Below are 26,648 nucleotides of genomic sequence, written 5' to 3' on the forward strand. Positions count from 1 at the left end.
CTGTTTTAGGGTATTTCTGAGTTATACTAATGGTAGCAATAGCCAGGGTTCTTCAGGCACATTTTAAGAAGAAATGGTCTATGTAAGTGTGTGTGTATGTACATTCTGTAGAGGCAAAAAAAAAAAAAAAAAAAAAAAGGCCTATATCAGTAGTTTGTATTACTGTCTGCCCTCCCAGAATTGTGGGATTTGGGTCCATTAGAATTATGTAAGCCTCTAAGTATGTCTTTTTCAGTGATTGGCATAGAAAAGCAGTAACAGGTTTTCCAGTCATTTTCAAATTTGGGAATTACAGAGCATGTGGGGTAATTTACTGCATGTTTAGTGTATTGACTTATTGATTTAAAAGAGAATATTTACAAGTGGATGAAGCATTTCAGAATTAAGTACCTCTAGGCAAAGAAGACCTCAATGTAGGAAAAATTACTGACTAAATGAAATATTTAAACATAATTATATTTTTTTCAGTGATTATGTTGTAGTCAAACCTACAGATTTGCATATTTAAAATATGTTAGCATACTTAATTGATGTGACTGTAAGTATGGTTATCCCATAACTTTTTTTCACTGGGAAGAAGAATAATTTTCTGAGTAAACTTTAGGTTAGATATTATTGCTAATTCATCAATTTAGAGGTATATTACACTCTTAATTTTAGATATTTTTTTCTTTCATTCTGGCCATTTCTCTGCTTCCTTGTACTTTTTATGTACAGCTCTAGTATTCTATAATTAAGCATGCCTCTCAACCTATCAGCAGACAGAGAAATCAGCTTAGTTTTGTGAAGAGCTGACAGAATGAGTTGTTTTTATTTTCATATTCACTTGTTGAGAAAAATATGATGCTTTATTTATGAGAACATAATAGTTTTAAATTGAGAAAGCAGATTAAAATAGCTTAACAGTTTGGCTTTGATGAAAACTTATCAGTTATTAATGAAATAGCAATTAATAATTTACCTTTGGAGTATCATATTATTTAGATTGGTCATAATAATTTGAGGCAATTTTATGCTGTTCCCCCAAATAAAAGATTGGAGTATTCTTTTACCTTTCTTAGGATCATCTGGTAAGAGATTCATGCTATGTGATTAAAGAATAACTGTCTCTAGTTTTTCATCTTTGAAGTGTGTGCATTGTTCCTGGTTTTGACTTTTTATGTTTTTTTGGCATATTTGTAATTTTTATGGTATTTCTTTAGTTTTGTTTGTTAGCTTCTCTATAGCTTGTTGTGCTGTGCCGTGCTTCGTTGCGCAGTCATGTCCAACTCTTTGTGACCCCATGAACACATGGGGAGCCTGTTCAGTGCCTCTGTTCATGGGGATTCTCCAGGCAGGAAAACTGGAGTGGATTGCCATGTCCTTCTCCAGGGGCTCTTCCCAACCTAGGGACTGAACCCAGGTCTCCCACATTGCGGGCGAATTCTTTACTGCCTGAGCCACTAGGGAAGCCCAAAAAGACTGGAGTGAGTAGCCTATCTCTTCTCCAGGGGATCTTTCCAACATAGGGATTGAACCAGGATCTCCTGCATTGCAAGTGGATTCTTTACCAGCTGAGCTACCAGAAAAGCCCTTCTATAGCTTAAGGTTTTACAAGGACTCTCTTGGTACTCTTATGACTTAAATGGAGTTACGAGCAATACAGCCAACTAATAATAGCAATTGATGTCTGAGAATCTTGTTTCTAATGGCAAGCCACAGAAGTCCAATGCTTCAGCTTGTTCTACTCAACATTTTACATAAGTGATTTTAATACTAAGAGGTTATCAAACTTTTAAATGGCAAAACCATAGAGAGATTATAAATGTGTTGGATCACAGTAACAGAATCACTATTCAATGAACCTTGACAAGCCAAGTATATAATATGAAATTGCACACCTGCAAAGAACAAACAAAACAAAAATTGAACCTTGTACACATATTCAGTCACATGATTTATGACTAAGGTAACCTAGCATTGCAATAAGAAAGGATAGTCTTTAATACATAGTGCTGGGTCAATTAGATATCCACATGGAAAAAATCTAGTTTGATCTCTTGACAATTGAAGTACAAAATTCAGTTCCAGATGAATTGTGGATCTAAATATGATACATACAGTTATAAAACTTTTAGATAAACATAGAAGAACATCCGTATGGTCCATATAGTCAAAGCTATGGCCTTTCTAGTAGTCATATATGATATAAGAGTTGGACCATACAGAAGGCTGAGTGCCAAAGAATCGATGCTTTCAAACTGTGGTGCTGGAGAAGACTCTTGAGAATTCCTTGGACTGCAAGGAGATCAAACCTGTCAATTGTAAAGGAAATCAAACCTGAATATTCATTGTAAGGACTGATGCTGAAGGTGAAGCTCCAGTACTTTGGCCACCTGATGTAAAGAACTGACTCATTGGAAAAGACACTGATGCTGGAAAGATTGAAGGCAAAAGAAGAGGGTGGCAGAGGATTTCAGTAAAAACGTCAATATGAAAAATACAACTTAAGCATTGGCAAGATTTAACAGATATTCCTTAAAGTAGGATGTTCAAAGTGCAATCAAGATATGAAAAGAATTCACATCTTTAGTAATTAGGGAAATGTGAATAAACCACAATGTAGTATCACATACCCACCAAAATGGCTAAAATTATAAAGATGGGAAATGTGTCTAAGAACATGGAGTGATCAGAACTCTCATATACCAAGTGTGTAAATTGGTACAAACCTTTTTGACAATTTTTGGCTGTGTGGTACTAAAACTGAGCGTATGCTTATCCTTTGATCCACAAATTACACACATATACTCATAGGTATATACCCAACAGAAAAACTTAGGTATTTGCTAGCATGTCTGTGGCAGCACTATTTGTGACAGTCAAAACCTGGAATGTACTCAAATGTCTGTCACTAGTGGATAAGTGGATAAATAATTGTCCCATATTATTGAATATTGTACAATTGTGAGCATGATCTACAACTCTAAGAAACTATATGGATGCATTTCTTAGACATAATGCTGAAAAAAGGAAGCCAGACACAAATAAAATGCTGTATTACATTTATGTGAAAGTGCAAAAATAAAATGCAAATCTCAGTTAAAGAAAGTAGTTTTGGGGGACGTAGTGACTGGAAGAGGGGTGTTGTAAGAATGAGTTCTGGGGCCATGATGTGCTGCTTCTTGATCTAGGTACTGCTTATATGGATTTGTTCAGTTGAAAAGCTTCCAAGTTGGATTTTAGATATGTACTTCTGCCTGGATATAAATAGTTCAATGTTAAGTTTTTAAAATGTTGAAGACAGTAATTTTTATTCAGCTATACAACGTGGGCAAATCGTTTCTCATTTATGAGTCTCTGCTTTTCTTATTGGTTAAAACTGTGAATCAATATTGACTAGAACTGTGATTTACAGAGTTTATGGTTGGCTATTAAACAACTTTTTGTTTTACTTATTTCCTTAGTGCTTTGTATAACTCAAGAGACCAATACAGAAAAGTCACTATTTGATAGTCACAGTTTCTTGCAAAAATATTTATTTTTTCTTTTATGACAGGTGATCAGAAATGGAAAGAAAAGTAAGCAGAATCTATCTTACTTCTGAACCTGATATAATTCATTTTCTACAAGTTGCTTGGGAGAAAACACTAGGATCTGGTTTTGTTATTACACTTACTGATGGGCAGTCAGCATGGACTGGGACAGGTAATATTAAAAGTGAATTTTTTAATAAAAATTAATGTAATGTGCTATATTTCAGTCCTCAGTGCTACTTTAAATTAAATATTTAATTGATATTGGTTAAAATTAACATTTACTTGTTACTGCTGTCAAATTTACACATAGGTTTGTAATATTAATGCTATTTTCTATAAGTGACATTAATAGAAATGAGGAAAAATACCCTTTTGAGTCATAGTACTTGATCAGAGTTTTAAAAATTATCACTTTATATAAAACATATAAAATAGTATTTTTTATATGTATCATTTCTTAGCACCCCAGGGAAATACTGAAAGGAACAGGAGGGTGAATTGGCTAGGCCAAAGCTTAGGAAAGTGAAGTGGTATTTGTTTTCTTTTAATTTCATATTATTGTTTGAATTATTTTCCAGTGAACATAAACTACATTTGTAACAAAATGAAACAGAACTGTTAATAATAGCTTAAAATTTTGTAAACCATGTTTCAAACCCATATGTGGGTTTTTGGCTATTATTTTATGAAATCGACTTTTGATTTTTTTTGTCTTTGGTAATAACTGGATTAAAGATTTACTGATCTTGGCCCTGCCCATTAAAGCAAGACCCAGTTTTCCCCGCAGTCAGTCTCTCCTATCAGGAAGATTCCATAAGTCTCTATCCTTATCCCTCAGAGGAGAGGCAGACAGAATGGAAGCCACAATCACAGAAAACTAATCAAACTGATCACATGGACCACAGCCTTGTCTAACTCATTGAAACTATGAGCCATGCCATTTAGGGCCATCCAAGATGGACAGGTCATGGTGGAGAGTTCTGACAAAACGTGGTCCTCAGGAAAAGGGAATAGCAAACCACTTTGGCATTCTTGCTTTGAGAATCCCATGAACGGTATGAAAAGGCAAAAAGATATGACACCAAAAGATGAACTAACTCCCCAGGTCGGTAGATGCCCAATATGCTGCTGGAGAAGAATGGAGAAATAACTCCAGAAAGAATAAAGAAATGGAGCCAAAGCAAAAAGAACACCCAGTCGTGGATGCAACTGGTGATGGAAGTAAAGTACGATGCTGTAAAAAACAATATTACATAGGAACCTGGAGTGTTAGGTCCAAGAAAGTAAATTAGAAGTGGTCAAACAGGAAATGTCAAGAGTGAATGTCGACATTTTAGGAATCAGTGAAATAAAACTGAATGGGTGAATTTAACTCAGATGACATTATACCTACTACTGTGGTCAAGAATCCCTTAGAAGAAATGGAGTAGCCCTCATAGTAAATAAAAGAGTGTGAAATGCAGTACTTGGATGCAATCGCAAAAATGAAAGAATGATCTCTGTTTCCAAGACAAACCATTCAGTAACACAGTAATCCAAGTCTATTCTCAACCACTAAAGCTGAAGAAGCTGAAGTTGAACAGTTCTATGAAGACCTACAAGACCTTCTAGAACTAACAACCGAAAAAGATATCCTTTTCTTTATAGGGGACTGGAATGCAAAAGTAGGAAGTCAAGAGATACCTGGAGTAACAGGCAAAGTTGGCCTTGGAGTACAAAATGAAGCAGGACAACGGCTAACAGAGTTTTGCCAAGAGAACACGCTGGTCATAGCAAACATCCTGTTTCAACAACTCAAGAGAAGACTCTACACATGGACATCACCAGATGGTCAATACCCAAATCAGATTGTTTATATTCTTTGGAGCCAAAGATGGAGAAGCTCTATACAGTCAGCAAAAACAAGACCAGGAGCTGACTGTGCCTCAGATCATGAACTCCTTATTGCCAAATTTAGACTTAAATTGAAGAAGGTGGGGAAAACCATTAGACCATTTAGGTATGACCTAAATCAAATCCTTTACGACTGTACAGTGGAAATGACAAATAGATTCAAGGGATTAGATCTGATAGAGAACCTGAAGAAATATGAATGGAGGTTCATGACATTGTACAGGAGGCAGTGAACAAGACCATCCCCAAGAAGAAGAAATGCAAAAAAGGAAAAATGGCTGTCTGAGCAGGCCTTACAAATAGCTGTGAAAAGAAGAGAAGTGAAAGCCAAGGAAAAAGGGAAAGATATACCCATTTGAATGCAGAGTTCCAAAGAATAGCAAGGAGAGATAAGAAAGCTTTCCTCATCCTCAGTAATTAGTTCAAAGAAATAGAGAAAGACAACAGAATCGGAAAGGCTAGAGATCTCTTTAAGAAAATTAGAAATACCAAGGGAACATTTTGTGCAAAGATGGGCACAATAAAGGACAGAAATGGTATGAAGAAATGGTATGAACCTAACAGAAGCAGAAGATATTAAGAAGAGATGGCAAGAATACACAGAACTGTCCAAAAAAGATCTTCATGACCCAGATAGCCATGATGGTGTGATAACTCACCTAGAGCCAGACATCCTAGAATGTGAAGTCAAGTGGGCCTTAGAAGCATTACTACAGACAAAGCTAGTGGAGGTGATGGAATTCCAGTTGAGCTATTTCAAATCCAAAAAGATGATGCTGTGAAAGTGCTGCAGTCAATATGCCAGCAAATTTGGAAACCTCAGCAGTGGCCACAGGACTGGAAAAGGTCAGTTTCATTCCAATTCCAAAGAAAGACAATGCCAAAGAATGTTCAAACTACTTCTCAATTGCACTCGTCTCACATGCTTGCAAAGTAATGCTCAAAATTCTTCACGCCAGGCTTCAACAATACATGAACCGTGAACTTTCATATGGTCAAGCTGGATTTTGAGAAGTCAGAGGAACCACAGATCAAATTGCCAACATCAGTTGGATCATCAGAAAAGCAAGCGATTTTCAGAAAAACATGTACTTCTGCTTTATTTTCCATACCAAAGCCTTTGACTATGTGGATCACAACAAACTGTGGAAAATTCTGAAAGATGGGAATAGCAGACCACCCTAGCTGCTTCCTGAGAAATCTGTGTGCAGGTCAAGAAGCAACAGTTAGAACTAGGCATGGAGCAACAGACTGGTTCCAAATTGGGAGAGGTTACGTCAGGGCTGTATATTGTCACCCTGCTTATTTAACTTATATGCAGAGTACATCATGCTAACTGCTGGGCTGGATGAAGCACAAGCTGGAATCAAGATTGCTGGGAGAAATATCAATAACCTCAGATATGCAGATGACACCACCCTTATGGCAGAAAGTGAAAAAGAACTAAAGATCCTCTTGATGAAAGTAAAAGAGGAGAGTGAAAAAGTAAGCTTAAAACTCAACATTCAGAAAAGTAAGGTCAAGGCATCTGGTCCCATCACTTCATGACAAATAGATTGTTAAGATTTTGGCTTCCTGTACTGAACAAACTTTCAAACAGAAAATTTTACAGTGCACTGGAAGATGGCCTTTTGTTTTCAAAGATATTTAAGTTTTCCGTTTCACAAATGTTTAATACCCTTTATTATTCACTTTATTTTCTTGAGTGAATTTTAATTATAAAATATGTAACTACATAGCATAACATTGTTTCCATGTTTAGTTAAAGCTTATACATAAATGTAATTTGGTTTGGCACTTTATAGATAGACAATAAGATGATTAAGAACATTGAAACAATTAAATAATTGAAACATGAAAATGAATTTCCTTCCTATACCTCATCCTGTTTTTGTACAACTTTTTGATTTCTGTAACCTTCAATTTGGGTAATTTTTTTTTCTCTTTTCATTTGAGTGAAATTAAAAGGAAGTGGGGTTTCTTTTAATCTCCCACACACTAAACTCCGTGATTTCTTTTCCATTAGCAATGTTTTATCTAATGAATGTTTTGGGGTCTAATTATCATGTGGTCTATCATCACTTCAATATTATAGAAGGTTATATCACAGGGTTAAATCACAAAGTGGGTTAATGATTGATGATTGTTGTTTGACTTTCATAAGAATTAGTCAGCAGTAAGAAGCTTGTATTACTCATCTTGGAGTAAAATTCACTGAAGAATAAACTGAACTTTGTCAATACCTTTATTATCAAATAATTATATCTGCTTATATTTGTTCTAAACACTGGTATTTTTGGTGACTTCAATGGAAATTATGTTACAGAGTCAGTAGAAAAAGGATTTTTAATAAATGAAGAGTAGTGAAGTGGGTCCATGATGTGATGACTTATTAAGTCTGTGTATCTTCTCAGCTCTGACACAAACTTAGAATATATAATCTTTCGGTTCATTCTACATCAAAATCCAAAATAAAGAACCCTCTTTCCTTACCTTCATCTTCACCTACCTGCAGATAGTTTCGAAGTGATTCTTTCTTTTATCCTACCTGCCTGAGAACAATTCCTTATTTTTTGTTGGTTTGCTCACTTTTTTTGCCATATTACGTCGTTCATCTGTATCCTTACTGAATTTTATTATTTCCATGGCTTTTATCCCCAGTCGCTGAAGTTTTTAAAAGGAGCATTGAGTGCTTACAGCTGTGCTTCCTCCAGTGCAAAATTCAAAACTGACCAAATTGTTTTTCTAGGATTGAAGTTCTAAATAGGCAGTCAGAATTTCACATGGACTATTACAGGAAATGTTCAAGTAAATTTTTTTCTTAAACTGGTACCTTGTTTTAAAAACATATCTTTTAAAGGAGAGGTGCAGATATAAATAATTTTCTTTCATTTGTTTTCTTCTTCTCAGGAAATATTTCATAACACTAACCAATGCAGGATTCACAGGTGGAGTAACATATGGGCATATCTAAGATAGTATCTAAAAAGATATCTGAAAAGATATGTAAGATGTCAGCACTTGAATCAAGGCTCCATAAGGCTGGCATTTTTCTCTGTCTAATGGTTGTTATCCCTGGTGCCTAGAATAGTGCCTGGCACATAATAGATGCTCATTAAGCAGTTTCAGAATTTGCTTGCTGTTTAGTCGCTAAGTTGTATCCCACTCTTTGCGACCCTATGAACTGTGGCCTGCCAGACGCCTCTAACCATTGGATTTTCCAGGCAAGAACACTGGAATGGGTTGCCATTTCTTTCTCCAGGGAATCTTCCCAACCCAGGGATTGAACCTTTGTCTCCTGCATCTCCTACAATGCAGGCGGGTTCAATAAATGGATTGAATCAACATATTCCATTAAATATTTTCAGGAAACTATCTTTTCATTGTAAAGAAATTTAAAATACTTTTTATTAGATGGTGTATCAGTAGACATACTTTATTATTTTTAATTTAATTTTTGTTTTATATTGGAATATAGTTGATTTACAATGTTGTATTAGTTTCAGATATACAGAAAAGTGATTGTTATGCGTATACATATATCCATTTTTTTTTTTCAGATTCTTTTCCCATGTAGGTTATTACAGGATATTGAGTAGAGTTCCAACTATTATACAGTAGAGCTTTGTTGGTTAGCTATTTTATATGTAGTAGTGTGTATATGTCGGAGAAGGCAATGGCATCCCACTCCAGTACTCTTGCCTGGAAAATCCCATGGATGGAGGAGCCTGGTAGGCTGCAGTCCATGGGGTTGCTAAGAGTCGGACACAACTGAGCGATTTCACTTTCACTTTTCACTTTCATGCATTGGAGAAGGAAATGGCATCCCACTCCAGTGTTCTTGCCTAGAGAATCCCAGGGATGGGAGCCTGGTGGGCTTCCGTCTATGGGGTTGCACAGAGTCGAAGACGATTGAAGTGACTTAGCAGCAGCAGCAGCAGCAATGTGTATATGTTAATCTCAAACTCCTATTTTATCCCTCCCCAATTCTGCACCTTTCCTGTTTGGTAACTGTAAATTTGTTTTTGAAGTCTGTTGAGTCTCTTTCTGTTTTCTAAATATGTTCATTTTATCTGTGTGTGTGTGTGTGTGTGTGTGTGTGTGTGTGTGTTTTCTTAAGTTTTTCTATAGTTACATTCAAGATAGTTTCTATAGATTATTTCCTATTTCTCTGTGAAATATCAATAATATCTTTCTGTAGGTACTTATACTCTTCAAAACAACCCAAACAGAAAATATTAAATTTTTCCTCAGATAAAAAGCATTTGTCTTCTTACATGTTTTTTCAGAAGAGCTAACAGAGTATTTGAAAAATCAATAGATTTGATATTGGTGATCTTCTTAAATGTGCAATGCTTCAGAGGGAGAAAAAAATATGTGGAAGTATTTTAGAAGCTGTAAAATTGCACAAGAATATTTTTATTTTTACCTTTTTTCAGAGAATGTGTTGAGACTTATTTTCAATATCAGAACTTATTTAAAACTCATTATAAAAGATACATGGATGCATTCCCAGACTCTCTTCCTCATTGCCCATCATGGGGTTTCCAGACAGTTGCTGGCACATGGACCAAAGTTATGGAAAGCTGTTATATTTTAAAGGATTCTTTAATCAAGATTTTATTGTTTATATACTATTTCATACTAATGTGTTAATTTTTAATATTATGGAAGTAAATAGTTTAATGTCCCATATGTTTCACCTCAAACCAGAACAACCAGAGAGATATAAGTATGAATCCCAGTTTTATCACTCACCTTCTTCATGGTCCTTGACCATTACCTGATCTCTCTGAGTCTTACTTTTATCATTTGTAAAATGAGAATATCTGTCTTTCATTGTTGTAAGGAATAAAATAGATAAAGTGAAAGTTACTCAGTCATGTCTGACTCTTTCGATCCTGTGGACTCTTCAGTCCATGGAATTCTCCAAGCCAAAATACTGGAGTGGATAGCCTTTCCATTCTCCAGGGGATCTTCCCAACCCAGGATCAAACCCAGGTCTCCTGCATTGCAGGTGGATTCTTTACCAGCTGAGCCACCAGGGAAGCCCCAAAATAGATAAATGTAACCTTAAAAAAACAAAAAAACAAAAAACTATAGAACTATATGGGACTTTCATCATTGTGATCTCGAGTTGACATGGGAACCCAACCACACATACATTCCAAATAAATATTAGATTATATCTTGTAATTTTAAAAGGCAATAAACAGACACATCGCAGTCTTTGAATATAAGAAAGAGAATTCCCAGGTGTCGATTGTGAAGACTTATCTGAAAACCGAAAGAGTTAATGGGAGCTAAAGAACTAAGCTGATGGACTTCTGAATAGATACGCATCTAATGACTGTGGTTGTAATACCTGAGAGGAATGGCTTTTTGAGACTTTAGGCCTTTTAGGAATTGGAGCTGAACTGTAAAGATAAAGTAACCTGGAACTGATCCTATTAATAAAATCTTTAAGCAACAAATAACAAACAAAAAACTACCCTGGCTTAGAGATGTAGCATAGACTCACAGTAGTCAGTAAGGGCTCATTAGCTCATTTAATTGTAATGAGTAAATTAGAAGTCCCAGCAGAAATCAGAATCCTGTCTGTGTTATGTATGTGTGAGGGGTAGGGGCTAGAATTTGAACTCTCTATTTTCCACAAGTGTAAAAACCAAGTGAAGAAATTAACTTCCAAAACTGATGCAGAACTGGTGAAACCTGTAAGGACTCCAGGAAAGACCAACCAGCAACCTTTGTTTATGGCTCCCTCTGTTTGCCCGATCACTTGATACTCTGGCTAGAGGAGAGCCATGTTCAGACTTCACAAAGCACAGAAGGGAAAAGAAAGCAGAATGAGAATGTGTCAGCAGCTAGAAGAAATGGAATTAATACTTTAGGAACCATGCAGAGAGACTGATCTGAATGAGATCTATAAGATGTCATATATATATATATATATATCCTTCAAATATTGAAAAGAAGGCCAGAACAAGATATTATGAAAAAGAAAAAATGATCTGAAATTTGGACATATAATCATTGAAGTAAAAATCACTATGGATGAGTAAACCATCAGCTTTAAATATACCTAGATGAGATAATTGATAGCCAGATATGTAATATAATGTATACCATAGAGGAGACAATAAGTATTAATTCCCTTTCCTTTCCTTCCTCTAAGTAGTAAGACTCTCTTTATCTACTGTTTTTATTGTTGGCACATAATAAGATGAGAATGAACTCCGTTTTTACTTTCATTCGACTCTACCTATGTGAGTGAGAAATAGACTATAGGCTATTTAATCTCTTTAATAATTGAGTCAAGGAAGAAGGATGTTTTAAAATACTGAGTTTATTAATCATTATAGCAAATGCTTTCTTCTGCTATGACCTTGGAGCAGGTACACAAGATGGTTGTTTCCGTGGTAATTTATAATCTGTGACTTCATCTGAGGACAGAGAAAGAATGCAAAGAGTCTAATGAGATTTGAGACTAAATGTATTTATCAAAAATTGCTAGTTCAGTTAAGAGGTATAATTTGACTTAAAGATGTGTGGTGTGGGCATTGATTTTATTTTTGTTTAAATTTCTGTTGCTTAATAATAAATTAGTAGCAACAGGTAAATATTTCTTTTCTTATGTTTAGAAATTTATTTTCAAATAAGACTTTTTACTACTCTTTCTCACAGTTTGTGAATCAGACATTTCCCAAGAAGCTGATGACATGGCAATGGAAAAAGAGAAATATGTTGATGAACTGAGAAAAGCACTGGTGTCAGGAGCAGGACCAACTGACACATACAAGTTTAATTTTTCTAAAGAATCTCATCACTTCTCCTTTGAGAAAAACTTGAAAGATGTTTCAGTAAGTAAATCTTTCCATAATGTTGTAAGTGGTAAAATGTCAAAGAGTACTTATGGAGAAATTATTTAAGTAACTAGCATATTATTCCCAAATGAAGTCGCTCAGTCGTGTCCGACTCTTTGCTACCCCATGGACTGTAGCCTACCAGGATCCTCTGTCCATGAGATTTTCCAGGCAATAGTCCTGGAGTGGATTGCCATTTCCTTCTCCAGGGGATCTTCTCGACCCAGGGATTGAACCCGGGTCTCCCGCATTGTAGACAGACGCTTTACTGTCTGAGCCACCAGGGAAGTCCTATTATTCCCAAAACACCTCAGAAACAAAAGTTTGAAAAGTACTTGGAAAAATGCTTCAAAGTTAGTCATTAAATGCTTTACATTCATGAATTGTGAAAAATAATTCTTGTAAGGTATATTTCATTTTTAGTGTTTTAAAACTAAGTTGTATTAAGATAATTACATGAATGAGCAGTTCTGAAAAATGACATCAGAAGTTTTAGATCATGAGACAGGCTTATTGAATTTGGGGAAATACTAATTTTAGAGAAAGAAAATAATATATTTTTCTTTGAATATGTAACAATTATGACCTGTTTTCTTCTTTATTAAAATGTACTTGCAATTACAAAATGATATAGTTAGGTAGAGTAAGATATATGTTTATATAAATTAAGGTATTTTATTTACATTTTCAAAATTAGAAGTATTAAAATAGAAGGAAATAACTTTCAACCCAACCTTTTCAAAGCTTGCAAGCTGTACAGACAAGGAATCTGCTATTTGTTCTGTTTGATTTATACATCAGTTCAAATCAAGGTTTATTTATGAGAAGTGTACTACTTACCGTTTGTATATCTTAATTCATGTTAGTATAACTAGAGGTTGAATTATTTGTTTTTTGTCAGTCATTTCTCAATCAGATATTAGATCTATAGTAGAAGAAAAAGAGGGACATCTTTACTACATTAAGTTTAAAGACAGTTATTGACAGTTTGTACTGGAACTAAGTTGAGTTTAAAAAATTCTTTTTAAAAAACTCTTTAATTCAGAATGATTAAAGGGATTTCACCAATTAGAGAAACATTTGAAGCAACAGATGGAATCATTACTTTGAAATATATATTATCCTATATAGAATAATGCAGAGAGCCTGGCTTTAGTAATTATTTCTATTTAGAAAATATATACTTATTGTACTCAACTGCCAATTTATGTAAATTTCAATATGTTGAGGTCCTTAAAAATGGTAATTTAAAATAGGTAAATAATGTTTGAAATGGCTAGTAAAGTTTCATTATTTGTCACAAAATATTCTTTCCTGTGTATATCAAGTGATGTTATATACTATAGGACTGCTGACTGTTTCTTCTAATATTTTGAAGCAGATCATTGTCAAATTGGGAGTAATGCCTTTTCCCACTCAACAAACATTTGTATGTAATGATTAACGTTATTTCATGCAGTTTCGGGTTTTCAACTGTTTTGTGTTCACTGATGCATAACAAACTAAGAGTGTGAGAGGTGCCTTTTGGGAAATTGAAAGGATTTTAGTATCTTTGACATGATGAAAAGGAGGATTTGGTCCATTGGGCGTGGATGGAGTATTTGCCGTGCTTGGCGATACATCTGATCTTGGTGCCTATGTGAGGAAAGTCATCATGACTTAAGTCCTGTACAACTGGCTTAGCCTGTGTCAGACTCAAAAACTGTGACAATAATCCTGAAAGATAGTTTGCTTACTACCCCAAAATTAATCAACTTCATCAGAGCCAAAGCCTTGAAACACTAACTTTTCAACAGGTTTTCTTAAAAAAGTAGAAACAGAGTAAGAAATTCTTAGTAATGCTGAAGAGTGTAGGTTGCCGAAGGCTCATGCTCTGAAGCACTGTGGTGCAGCTTAGATAGCTACCTTGTTATTTATTAATTTGCCTATGAGAAAAAAAAAAGGCTACTCTCTCAGAACAGTTTGACAAGGAGGAGTTTTTGACTTGACTTACTTGAGAGATATATATTTGGATATGTCTGAATGAGGTAGAACTTTCAGTATGAGGTTCTGCAGTCAGCTTCATGGATGCAAATGAAAATCACAAGTTTATTTGGCCAAACTTCCATGGGAATCTTGTAGTGCTTTACGATGTGCTTCTGCAGATTGAATTTCAGAGTGACAGTATCTTGTAAATTCATTTGGTGGCAAAAATATGCAGACAGTTGGAAACATGGCAGAATACTTTTTAAAGCTAATTTTGCTTTAGATGACCTAAATATGTAAAAGGTATTCGTAATCCTTTCCTTGATGACACAGACATCTGATTGTTGCCAAAAATAACCTCCTATACTTACAAGATAAGAATGAACATAGATTCAGCTCAAAACCTTATAATGAATTCTGTTGTTGACATAAGGTTCCTCTCCCGAAGAATATTCCATGAGTTCTAAGTACATTTGCTACCAGTTTCATACCTAGTAGAGTCAGGATCTGGGGGCATTTGTTGCCATAAATTCAGGAAGTTTTATATGTGTAATTCTGTGTTGAAGATCACTGCATAATTTGAACATTTTGGGTATTCAAGTCACATAAGACTTATTTGAATTTACCTTTTTATCAAATTTTCTTTGTTTTTCTATTTTTAAAAAGGAAGTAAATACTAATTTTTATATTAAAGAAGAACTGGTTCTTTTTGAAATATTGCCTTGTGTTTTATCAGTGAAAGAATTGTCAGTTTCCAAACCAATGAAATATTTAATATGTATAATGTGTAAGTCCATGTTTATATACAGTTTTGTGGGAAGGAATGGGTCCATTATTTTTACAAGGTTGCTTTGCTCTCATTGACTTTTCCTTACAGATGACATAGATTTTTAATTTTAGCTTAATTCTCATTGGGATAAATGTTGTACGGCCAGTTGAATGCTTTTTTTCTGTACAGTGCAAACTTTTGGGACTCCCCCTACCCCATTACCAGGACACTTCAGTTGGCTGTAGATTGTTCTGGATGAAATATAATCTAGTACAAGCATTCAGAATTCATTATCTGTTACTATAAGTACTGTTGCCCACTCAGGAGATTATTCATGTACTTCGTATCATTGTTTTCCCTCTGCTTTTCCCAGTTCATATTGATTTTGCAATATGTACTTTATCATGAAAATACTGCATCTTAATTAAAAATATCTTCTTTTTTCTATTTCATAATTTGTTCATTCAGAAACCGTTTTCATTCATGAACTATTTAGAAAAGACCTAATTATTTTTGATAAGAATAACCTTGGTCTCATAATTTAGATTGTTCATATATCTTTTTTTCTTGACTATAAAATTTTGAAGTGATTTCTTTGATTCATGGCAGGTCATCTATCATACCATAGTTTTATATTTCTAAAAATAGTCCTTATAAAGGAAAGCCATGAAATTTGAAGGAACAGTAAACGTGATCAACACACACACATTACAAACATAAACATGAAAATTGGCTTTAGGTCTCTTTTAGAAAAGAAGAAAATGCTTAAATTTTGTATATAGACTAAAACTTTGAAATTTAAAAAAAGAACTTAATAAAGTCAAATTGCATTTTCTTTCCCTTTCTCTCCCTTGCCTCCATTATCAGATACTGGCCTTGGATACAGTTAGACTGAAAATTTGATGACTTAAATAGCATGGCAGATTCTTTTCTCTGATGTTATGATCCAAATAGGCAGATCTGGATTAAAAATTAGTTTTAGGATGTGGAAGCTCAAGCTTCTGTAATCATGTTGCTTTTCCCTTTTTACAAAGAAATTTTCAGTCTCATGGTCATGGTTATGCTCACCTTTCAGGCAGCAGGAAAGGTGCCTCAAAAGAGAAAGTGAAGCACATGTGCATTTTCTTTATGACCGTCACACTAGCGTTGCATGCACTGCTTTAGCTAGCATCCCATTGTCCAAAACTAAATCACGTGGCTTCACCTAGCTGCAAAGGAATCTGTGAAGTGTGTTCTTCAGCTGTGTCCCATGCCCAGAAGTTTTCATTACTCTGTAAAAAAAGGGAAGGTGGATGTTCATCTCCGCATGTTAATGTTTAGGAGAGATTGAACTGTCATTTAGAAGGATTCACTTTTATTGTTACAGGAGTCTTTCTCTAGTATTTTCATTGCAAATATTGTTTCAGTTGTTTAAAAAATGTTGCAATATACAGTAAGGTATGTATGTACAATAAGGTTAGTTTGTATCTTCCTATATGTCATAACTTTTCTTTTTTAAGTGGAAAATACATTCTAAGTTCAAAGGACCTCCCTACATTTATTTAACTTACATTTCTCAGGTATATAAAAATGAAGTAAAATAAGTTATCCCAAAGTAGTCAAAGTTGTTTTTTAAAGACAGCAGGCCCAAACCCTGTATTATTGCCATGTGTCCCTGTGGTTTGGGGAACTTTGAAATCAAATGGATATTTCCAGATGAAATATCAGAATTGGAGCATTTGTTATGGTACTCTGCCAAGGACTTTGTCAAAAATAGTAATGATTTTCAGGTTTGTGGGAGTATGGGTTGCAAATGTATTGCTTGAATGCCTCAAAAATAAATTGTAGTATTTATTTCCATGATAAAAGTATTTGTATACATCTGCCATTTTTTAAATTAAGCACTTTATAATTCTTGACCTTTTGGAATGTGGGAACTAAATGAGTTATGTAAGTGGTGCAGAAGTCCTGTTCAAAGTATATGTTTTGTAGTTAAACCATACAAAAGACTTCAAATTATTACTTTAAAAATTATTAATTTTTAGTTATACAGTTTTGTCTTTGAGAACTCATTCTCTTTTTGTTTCATATTGCTCTGCTTCCATTTAAAATGTTTTCTTCTTTTATAAGAAACATCTCAAAGTCATTATATTTTAATTTTTTCAATTATTCCAGGATTTTTCAGAAAAAAAAAAACAACAGCTTAGTAAAAACAAGAGTCTAAAGTAGCATGTGAAAACTGTGCTCGAAGAGAACTTTTGAGTATTAATAATGTTAATATTTGCTTATTACTTTTCAGTTAACATGGACTCTCACTTCATCATGTGACCTTGGCATTGTCACTGTTTGTATGTGAGGAAACAGTTGCTAAAAGCATAGCAAGTTCCTAAGGAAGATGGAGGTAGTAAGTTAGGTAGGGTGGAATCCAGGACTCTATCAAAGTCAATTAAAATTTTTTTTTATTTAGTTGTAATGTACATATAATATAGTGTACCTGTGTAAGATGCAAAGTTTTCACCACTCTAGGCAGTTCCTTTGTGCCTCTTTAAAGTCAAACCCCCAACCTACCATCTTTCCTCCTCAATCCTGCTTATTCTCTAGGCTCCAAACAGCCACTGAACTATTCTTTGTCACTTTATATTAGCTTTACTTGTTTTAGAATTTCATGTAGATGGAAATGGACAGTATGTACTCTTTCATATAACTTTATTTACATAGTATAATGTTTTTGAGATTCATCATTATGTGTTGTGTTTCATCAATTCATTTCTTTTGATTACTTGATAATATTGCATTGAATGGATATACCATATCCACCCTTTGATGAATAGTTTGTGGGTGGTTTCCGGTTGTGGATTATTGTGAATAAAGCACTTATATACATTCATATATAATTCTTTTTGTGGTTATATTTTTTAAATGGCTGTATTAAGATATAATGTACATATTGAAAGTGGACATTTTGAGAAATTTTGAAATATGTATGTACCCAGAAATAGTCATCACAATCGATAGTGAACACATCCTCATTTGTCCCACTGTTTTTTGTATACCTTTGTAATCTTCCCCTCCCTATCTCCTGATTTAGTCCTCAGACAACACTTAAGAGTTTTCTATAAGTTTCTATAGTTTTTTTCCCCTCCATATCTCCTGATTTAGTTCTCAGACAACCACTTATAGTTTTCTATCACTATAGGCTATTTTTACATTTTCTAGAGTTTTATGTAAATGTAACGCAAAGAGTCAGACATAATTGAGCGACTTCACTTTCACTTTTTGCTTTCATTCATTGGGAAAGGAAATGGCAACCCACTCCAGTGTTCTTGCCTGGAGAATCCCAGGGACGGGGGAGCCTGGTGGGCTACCGTCTATGGGGTCACACAGAGTCGGACACGACTGAAGCGACTTAGCAGCAGCAGCAGCAGCAGCAACCCTATAGTAGGTACCTTGAAGCATAATCAGGTCTTGCTTCATGTATTTTGAATCTTCATTATAAAGTGCAAAACGTTACGGTTTGTCATGTCCCTGTGATGATTTGACCCTTTTATCATTTTGAAATGACCCTGTAGCTGTTAAAATTATTTGATCTAAAATCTACTTCCAGCTTTCTTTTGATAGGAGTTAGCATGACATATGGCAACCCACTCCAGTACTCTTGCCTGGCAAATCCCATGGACGGAGTAGCCTGGTGGGCTGCAGTCCATGGGTTCGCTAGGAGTTAGACACGACTGAGCGACTTCACTTTCATGCATTGGAGAAGGAAATGGCAACCCACTCCAGTGTTCTTGCCTGGAGAATCCCAGGGACGGGGGAGCCTGGTGGGCTGCCATCTATGGGGTCACACAGAGTCAGACACGCTGAAGCGACTTAGCAGCAGCATGACATATCTTTTTCCATCCTTCTTCTTTTGCCTGTTTGGTCTTTATTTAAATTGTATTTCTTTTAAGAAATTTATGGTTGGATTTTGCTTTTTTAATCCAGTCTGGAAATCGGTGATTTTAATTGGGGTGTTTAAGGTATTTATATTTCATATGTTTATTAATGATGGTTTTAAACTATGCTGTCTCTTTTTGTTCCACCTTTATTTCCTTATTTCACTTATGGGTCTTTTTTTAGACTACTTACATATGTTTTTATAATACAGTTTCTTCTTTTTGGTTGGATTATAACTCATTTTCATGCTATTTTAGTGCTTGCTTTAGACTTTATAGGGCTTCCCTTGTGGCTCAGCTGGTAAAGAATCTGCCTGCTAGGCAGGAGACCTGGGTTCAATCCCTGGGTTGGGAAGATCCTCTGGAGAAGGGTAAGGCTACTCACTCCAGTATTCTGGCCTAGAGAATTCCATGGACCATATAGTCGGCGGGGTCACAAAGTGTCGGACACAACTGAGCAACTTTCACTTAGAGTTTATAGCATATATCTTTACCTTATCACTGTCTACCTTGAAGTTATATACTGCTTTACAGATAGTTTAAGACTCCTAATAGCAACATATATTTTATACCCACACACATACACACACACCATACATCCATTTTTCCTCTCCTGGGCTTTATGTTATTTTGGTCATGTGATTTCACTTCCATATATGTGATAAACTTTGCAATATATTGTAATTATTTTTGTTTTTACCAGTCAATTAACTTTTAAAATTTATTTTGAAATAATTTTAGACTCACGAAAAGTTTCAAAAATAATACATAGGATTCAGTATGCCTTGCTTCCAGGTTCCCCAGTGATAACCATATAGCCATAGTATATTATTTAAAGCAGGAAATTGACATTGGCACAATATTATTAACCAAACTACAGACCTTACACAGATTTTGTTAGTTTTTACAAGTAATTTGTTTTGTTTTTGTTTGTTTGTTTGTTTTATATGTTTCTGTGTTTTTGTTTTTTGTTTTTGTGTGTTTAGAGTTAAATGAATTTTATTACATGTATGGATTCATATAACCACTACCATAGTCAGGATACAAAACTGTTCTATTATCACAAAGAAACCTCTTCATTCCTTTATACTACCCCTTTATAGTCACACTCCGCTCTCCAGTGTAACCCTCGGCATATTATTTTCTGTTCTTCACTGAGCTTTTGACATTTTGAGAATATTAATTAATAAAATCATACAGTAGGTAGCCTTTTGAGATTAGCTTGTTTCACCCCAGTGAGTTTAATGCCCTTGCGATACATTCAAGTTATTGCAAATATCACTGATTTATTTTTATTTACTACTGAGTAGTCCATTGTATGACTGTACTGGTTTGTTTATCCATTTAATGACTGAAGAACATTTGTGTCATTTCCACTTTTTGGCAATTACAAAGCTGCTTTAAACATGCATGCATAGGTTTCTGTGTGGATATCAGCCTTCGTTTCTCTAGAACAGAGACTGGCAACTATATCCTGTAAATAAGCTGCTCATTTTGGTAAATGAACTTTTACTGGGACATAAAAACGCCCATTTGTTTGTGCATTGTCTGTGACTGCTTTTGTGCTGTAATGCTGAATGGCTGCAACAGAGTTATTATGGTATGTAATGACTAAGAAGTTTACTTTTGTCTTGTTAGAAAGAGTTTGCTGATCTCTGCTCTAAGGTAGATCTATAAGATTGTGAATACAGGATTGTATGATAAATATGTGTTTACCTTTACAAAGAAACTGCTAACCTGTTTTCCAAAGTGGGTGAACCATTTTACCTTCATACCTGAAATGTATGAAAGATCCATATTCTTTCTACACTTGGTGTTGTCAGTATTTTTTATTTTAGCCATTTAATAGGCATATTATTGTATCGTATTGTGGCTTTAGTTTCTGTGTCCTTAATGGCTAAGGATGTTGACTTCATGTGTTTATTTAACATCTGTAAATTGTTCTTGGTGAAATGTCTTTTCAGATTTTACCCATGTTTTTCGTTGGATTGTTTTTATGTATCAGATATGTGATTTGAAAATATCTTCTTCTAGTCTATCACTGGTCTGTTCATTTTATTAATGGGGTCTTATCAGGGCTTCCCTGAGAGCTCAGTTGGTAAAGAATCCACCTGCAATGCAGGAGACTTGAGTTCTATTCCTGGGTTGGGAAGATCCCCTGGAGAAGGGATAGGCTACCCATTCTAGTATTCTTGGGTTTCCCTTGTGGCTCAGCTGGTAAAGAATCCACCTGAAATGCAGGAGACATGTGTTTGATCCCCTGGAGAAGGGAAGGGCTGCCCACTCCAGTATTCTGGCCTGGAGAATTCCATGGGCTGTCTAGTCCATGGGATTGCAAAAAGTTGGACATGACTGAGCAAGTTTCACTTTTGTAGAGCTAAAGTTTTTATTTCTGATAAAGTCCAGTTTATGGATTTTTTTTTCCTTTTATGAATTATTCTTTTGGTGCTATGTCTAAGGACACTTCATGTAACCCTAGGTCATGAAGATTTTCTTTAAAAACAGTTTTATAGTTTCATGTTCTACATTTAGATCTGTGATCTATTTTGAGTTCATTTTCATTCAGTTTGAGCTTCATTTTCTTGGATATGAATGTCCAGTTGAACTAATACCATTAGTTGAAGAGACTCTCCTTTCTCTATTGAATTGCTTTTGCACCTTTATTAAAAATCATTGACTGTACTTGTGTGGGTCTGATTTTTGACTCTGTATTCTGTTTCATGAACCTATGTGTATATTCTTCCACCAGTATCACACTGTCTTAAATACAGTAGCTACATTATAAACCTTAAGACTGGGTTTTGTGATTCCTCCAACTTTATTCTTTTTTTCAATATTGTTTTAGATGATTTAGTTATTGTGCCTTTGAAAATTAATTTTAAAGGCATTCTATTTACAAAAAGCTACAATTGAGTCTTCTAGTCCATTAACAGTTTTTTTTTTTTAGGTTTTCCTTGATATCTTTCATCAGTATTTTAGACTGTTTAGGACACAGATCTTTTCATGTGCCTGTTGGCCGTTTGTATGTCCTCTTTGGAGAAATGTCTATTCAGGTCTTTAGCCCAATTTTTGAGTGACCTGTTTGTTTTGATGCTGCTAAGCTAATGACTATAGTTTTATACTTTAAAATTTCACTACTAAAACAGTTTGTAGCCTGCTGCACCTATACAACCCATTCTGGACATGTTACTGTCACAATGCCTGACTGATTTGAATCTCAGATGTGCTAATACCTGATTTAATGAATTAGCATATAGGTATGTGTGTATACCTTTTCTAGGACACTTCTCTTAATAGGTAGTTTATAAATATTCATTGTTAGTAATTATTTACTTGGCTGTCTCTTCTATTATACATTAAACTCCTTGAAGGCAGTGACCGTGTCTTAGCTGAGTTTGAAATTCCAGCAAATCTGAATATTTAGGGGTGACCTTCTGTTGAAAGGAAGTGTGACATAATGGAAAGAACTTTAAATCTTATCTTTAGTTTTGTATCTATTTCTATTTATTTTGGATTCAGCAAGTCATTTGTCTTTAATGATGAAAAATAGTTCAAATAGACTTATAATGAGAAGTCCCAGAAATTATGATTGATGTGTGTGTACAAATTCCTTGTAAATTGTGAATTGGTATAGTGTGAGGCCTGTCCTGAGAGATCACTGAGTTGATGCCTTGTATTCAGAAGGGCCTCCAGCATATACTTCTGATATTATCGGTAAATGAGTTTATACACATTGTTTTAGCAGACATTTTTTTATGCTAGTATCAAATTGTATCCCATCTCAAGTTATACCATTTGAAACATACTGTACATAACACCAATTGTCAGTGCAATTTTTGTAATCTTGATTTCTCTCAGTGTACGTAGAAATTAAAAAGTAGGAGTGACTTAGAATTTCCTTGACCTCAGAGAGCCTTGTTAAACAGATGTCTTTGTTATACTGTTTACTCTTTCAGATAAAGTTTATTGGAGGATCCCAGCTTTGTCTTCTTTGTTGAATTTTCTAGTATACTAACATATGTTGATGAAAACTGGCCACATAGTATAATCTTTATTCAAAACTGAAAGTATGCAAACAATAATTTTTAAAAAAGATATACTGTTACAACAATTAAAGGTTAATTGCTTTTTTTGTGCAACTTCTGGAGAGAATGTGGTATTTGTGGGTACAAATGATCCAAACCAGTGCAATAGTGGACATATGCCCATTGTGACTAGAACCATAACAGTGGATTATAGTGGTATTTTCACTAATTTGTTATGCTTCTTGGTCATTTTATATCTTTTGAGAGCTATTTTTTTTTAACTCTTTAATTTTAGACTTACAGAGAAAGTGGCAAAAATACTAAGAAGAATTCCTGCATATCCTTTACTCTGTATTCTCTAATATTCAGGAAGCATAGAAAAGAAAGTGAAGTCGCTCAGTTGTGTCTGACTCTTTGTGACCCCATGGACTGTAGCCTGCCACGCTCCTCTGTCCATGGGATTTTCCAGGCAAGAATACTGGAGTGGGTTGCTATTGCCTTCTCCAGGAGATCTTCCCAACCCAGTGTTAGAACCCTGGTCTCCCACACTGCCACCAGATTCTTTATCCTCTGAGCCACCAGGGAAGCCCTAATCAACTAAGACCCAACACATAATCATTGTACAATTATTAACAATTAGAATGTTAGCACTGACATGATAATCTATGGATCTTATTTGATGTTTTCCAGTTTTACTACTATCTTAGTCTTCCCAGGCTTCTGTAACAAAATACCAAAGACTGGATGGTTTATATGAGAGGAATTTATTTCTTACAGTTCTGTGACTATGAAGTCCAAGGTCATGGAACCATCCTGTTCACTTCTTGGTGAGCACCTGCTACCTGGCTTTCAGTTGACTGCCTTCTTGTGTATTCTCTTGTGGTGGACAGAAGCGAGGTATAATTTCTTCCTCTTCATATAAAGTTACTAATCATGTCATAGAGGTCCTGCCTTTGTGAATTCATCTAAACAGATCACTTCCCCAAAGCCCCACCTCTGATACTGCCATAGCAGAATGGTTTAGGGCTTCAACATATGAATTTTAGGGAGAAACAATGTTCAGTTCATAAAGCTCATACAGGTTTTTTCCTGGTCCGGAATATAAGTTTCTCACATTGCTTTTAATGTTCTCTATTATCTTTTAGTCTGTGAAAGTTCTTCAGTCTTTGTTTTTCCTGACTTTGAAGAACACTGGTTATTTAATCTATGTTTCTCATGGTCAGATTGAATTTATGGAATTTTTCAAAGAAATGATGATTTATCCTACTCAGTGCAACATGTTAGGAGGTGCATGTTATCTGTCTGGATTATTGTGTGTGTGTGTGTGTGTGTTCAGTCGTTTCCGTCCTTCTGCAACCTCGTGGACTGTAGCCTGCTAGGCTCCTCTGTCCATGGAACTTTCCAGGAAAGAATACTGGAGAGGGTTGCCATTTCCTTTCTAGGGGATCTTCCCAACCCAGAGATTGACTTGTATCTCCTGAGTCTCCTGCATCGGAAGACAGATTCTTTACCACTGCACCACCTGAGAGCCCATCTGCATTATTACTAGTGATCTTAACTTTGAATACTTGATTAAAGGAGTGTCTGCCAGGTTTCTTTCAACTGTAACTGCTCTTTTTTCCTTTTGTGGTTAAGTATCTTGTGGGTAGATAATTTTGAGAGTACACAAATGCCCTATTTTAATCATACTTTTACCCACTAATTTTAGCACACATTGATGACATTTTAAATTTAATTTTTACTAGAGTATAGATGCTTTACAATGTTGTTTTAGTTTATACTGTACAGCAAAGTAAATCAGCTATATGTATATGTTGTGTATGTATACACACATATATCTCCTTTTATCGATATCTTTCCCATCAGGTCACCACAGAGCACTGAATAGAGGAATAGAACTCCTCAAGCTATACAGGAGGCTCTCATTGCTTTGATGAGTTTTGTCTCCAGTACCTATTACTCTGATATATCTAGCTGTGAATTTCTTGTTTCTTCATTCCTTTACTTTATTAATTGGAATTCTACTATAAGGCGTATGCAGATGACACCACCCTTATGGCAGAAAGTGAAGAAGAACTAAAGAGCCTCTTGATGAAATTGAAAGAGGAGAGTGAAAAAGTTGGCTTGAAGCTCAACATTCAGAAAACTAAGATCATGGCATCCAGTCCCATAACTTCATGGAAAATAGATGGGGAAACAGTGGAAACAGTGGCTGACTTTACTTTGGGGGGCTCCAAAATCACTGCAGATGGTGATTTCAGCCATGAAATTAAAAGACGCTTACTCCTTGGAAGGAAAGTTATGAGCAACCTAGATAGCATATTCAAAAGCAGAGACATTACTTTGTCAGCAAAGGTCCATCTAGTCAAGGCTATGGTTTTTCTAGTGGTCATGTATGGATGTGAGAATTGGACTAGAAAGAAAGCTGAGCACTGAAGAATTGATACTTTTGAACTGTGATGTTGGAGAAGACTCTTGAGAGTCCCTTAGACTGCAAGGAGATCCAACCAATCCATTCTAAAGGAGATCAGTCCTGGTGTTCTTTGGAAGGACTGATGTTGAAGCTGAAACTCCAATACTTTGGCCACCTGATAAACTCCAATACTTTGGCCACCTGATGCAAAGAGCTGACTCATTTGGAAAGACCCTGAAGCTGGGAAAGATTGAGGGCAGGAGGAGAAGGGAACGACAGAGGATGAGATGGTTGGATGGTATCACCAACTCGATGGACATGGGTTTGGGTGGCCTCTGGGAGTTGGTGATGGACAGGGAGGCCTGGCGTGCTGCAGTTCATGGAGTCACAAAGAGTCGGACACGATTGAGCAACTGAACTGAACTGAAAACTGTTTATGCTCTTCCATTTATTTATTTTTTCAATTATTTATTTATATGCATATGTACTGCCATGTGTATATTTATTTTATTCTATGGGTTAAATTGTTCTCATTTATTTTGTTGCTTAAATTGTCCTCGATTTTGCCGTTGGGAGCTTACTCAACTTTTGTGTCTTTTAGATGTGTCTCCATTACTTCTAGCCCTTCCTAACTTTCCAGCACCACAAGACCCATCTTGTCTTTCTTGACCTGGCTGTGCAATCAACTATTTATCCAAAGATCAGTAGTTTTTTAAATTTAAGATTAAATATTGTAATCAACATCTGGGTACTAGATGTGCTCCTAGCTACTGAGGTGCTATTTCTTTTAGGTCCTTTCTGCTAACTCACAGAGCTAGCAAATACATGTGTGTACTTATAAATATATGTACACACATCTGTATTTCTCCATCTGTATATATGTTAAAAGCCATTAGTTCAGCCCAGTGTCACAGAGTTTATTCTAGCCTTTCCGTTCTTCTTAATTTTCAACTTCCTCTGACAGTGAAAATTCTGGCTTTCATTATCCACAATATGTTAGTTATTTACTCAGTCCTAGTATACACATGTTTTTGGAATTGTTTACTCTTATCCCAGTGAAAAATAAATTTTCTAAATATAGTACACTATTTGTATGTTGTTCTTTTTGTCTTTTGCTGCTGTTCAGTCACTCACTCATGTCCGATTCTTTGTGACCCCATAGCCTGAAGCACGCCAGGCCTCCCTATCCTTTACCACCTCCTGGAGCCTACTCAAACTCAAGTCCATTGAGTCAGTGATGCCATCCAACTATCTCGTCCTCTGTTGTCCCTTTCTTCTACTGTGTTCAATC

General features: G+C 35.3%; 1 protein-coding gene across 4 annotated transcripts in view; it reads left to right on the forward strand.

The window, feature by feature from the left end:
* Positions 1-26,648, forward strand: part of XRCC4 (X-ray repair cross complementing 4) — a 295,443-nt gene that overhangs the window by 29,240 nt on the left and 239,555 nt on the right. For all 4 annotated transcript variants that reach the window (XM_004009065.6, XM_060415987.1, XM_042250729.2 and 1 more), the window contains exons 2-3: positions 3,539-3,687; positions 12,096-12,271. In XM_004009065.6, the coding sequence (XP_004009114.2) occupies positions 3,549-3,687; positions 12,096-12,271 (315 nt within the window). In that variant the 5' untranslated portion in view covers positions 3,539-3,548. The remainder of the gene's footprint in view (positions 1-3,538; positions 3,688-12,095; positions 12,272-26,648) is intronic.

The sequence above is a fragment of the Ovis aries genome, chromosome 5 (assembly GCF_016772045.2).
Source record: "Ovis aries strain OAR_USU_Benz2616 breed Rambouillet chromosome 5, ARS-UI_Ramb_v3.0, whole genome shotgun sequence".
NCBI classification, from domain to species: domain Eukaryota; kingdom Metazoa; phylum Chordata; class Mammalia; order Artiodactyla; family Bovidae; genus Ovis; species Ovis aries.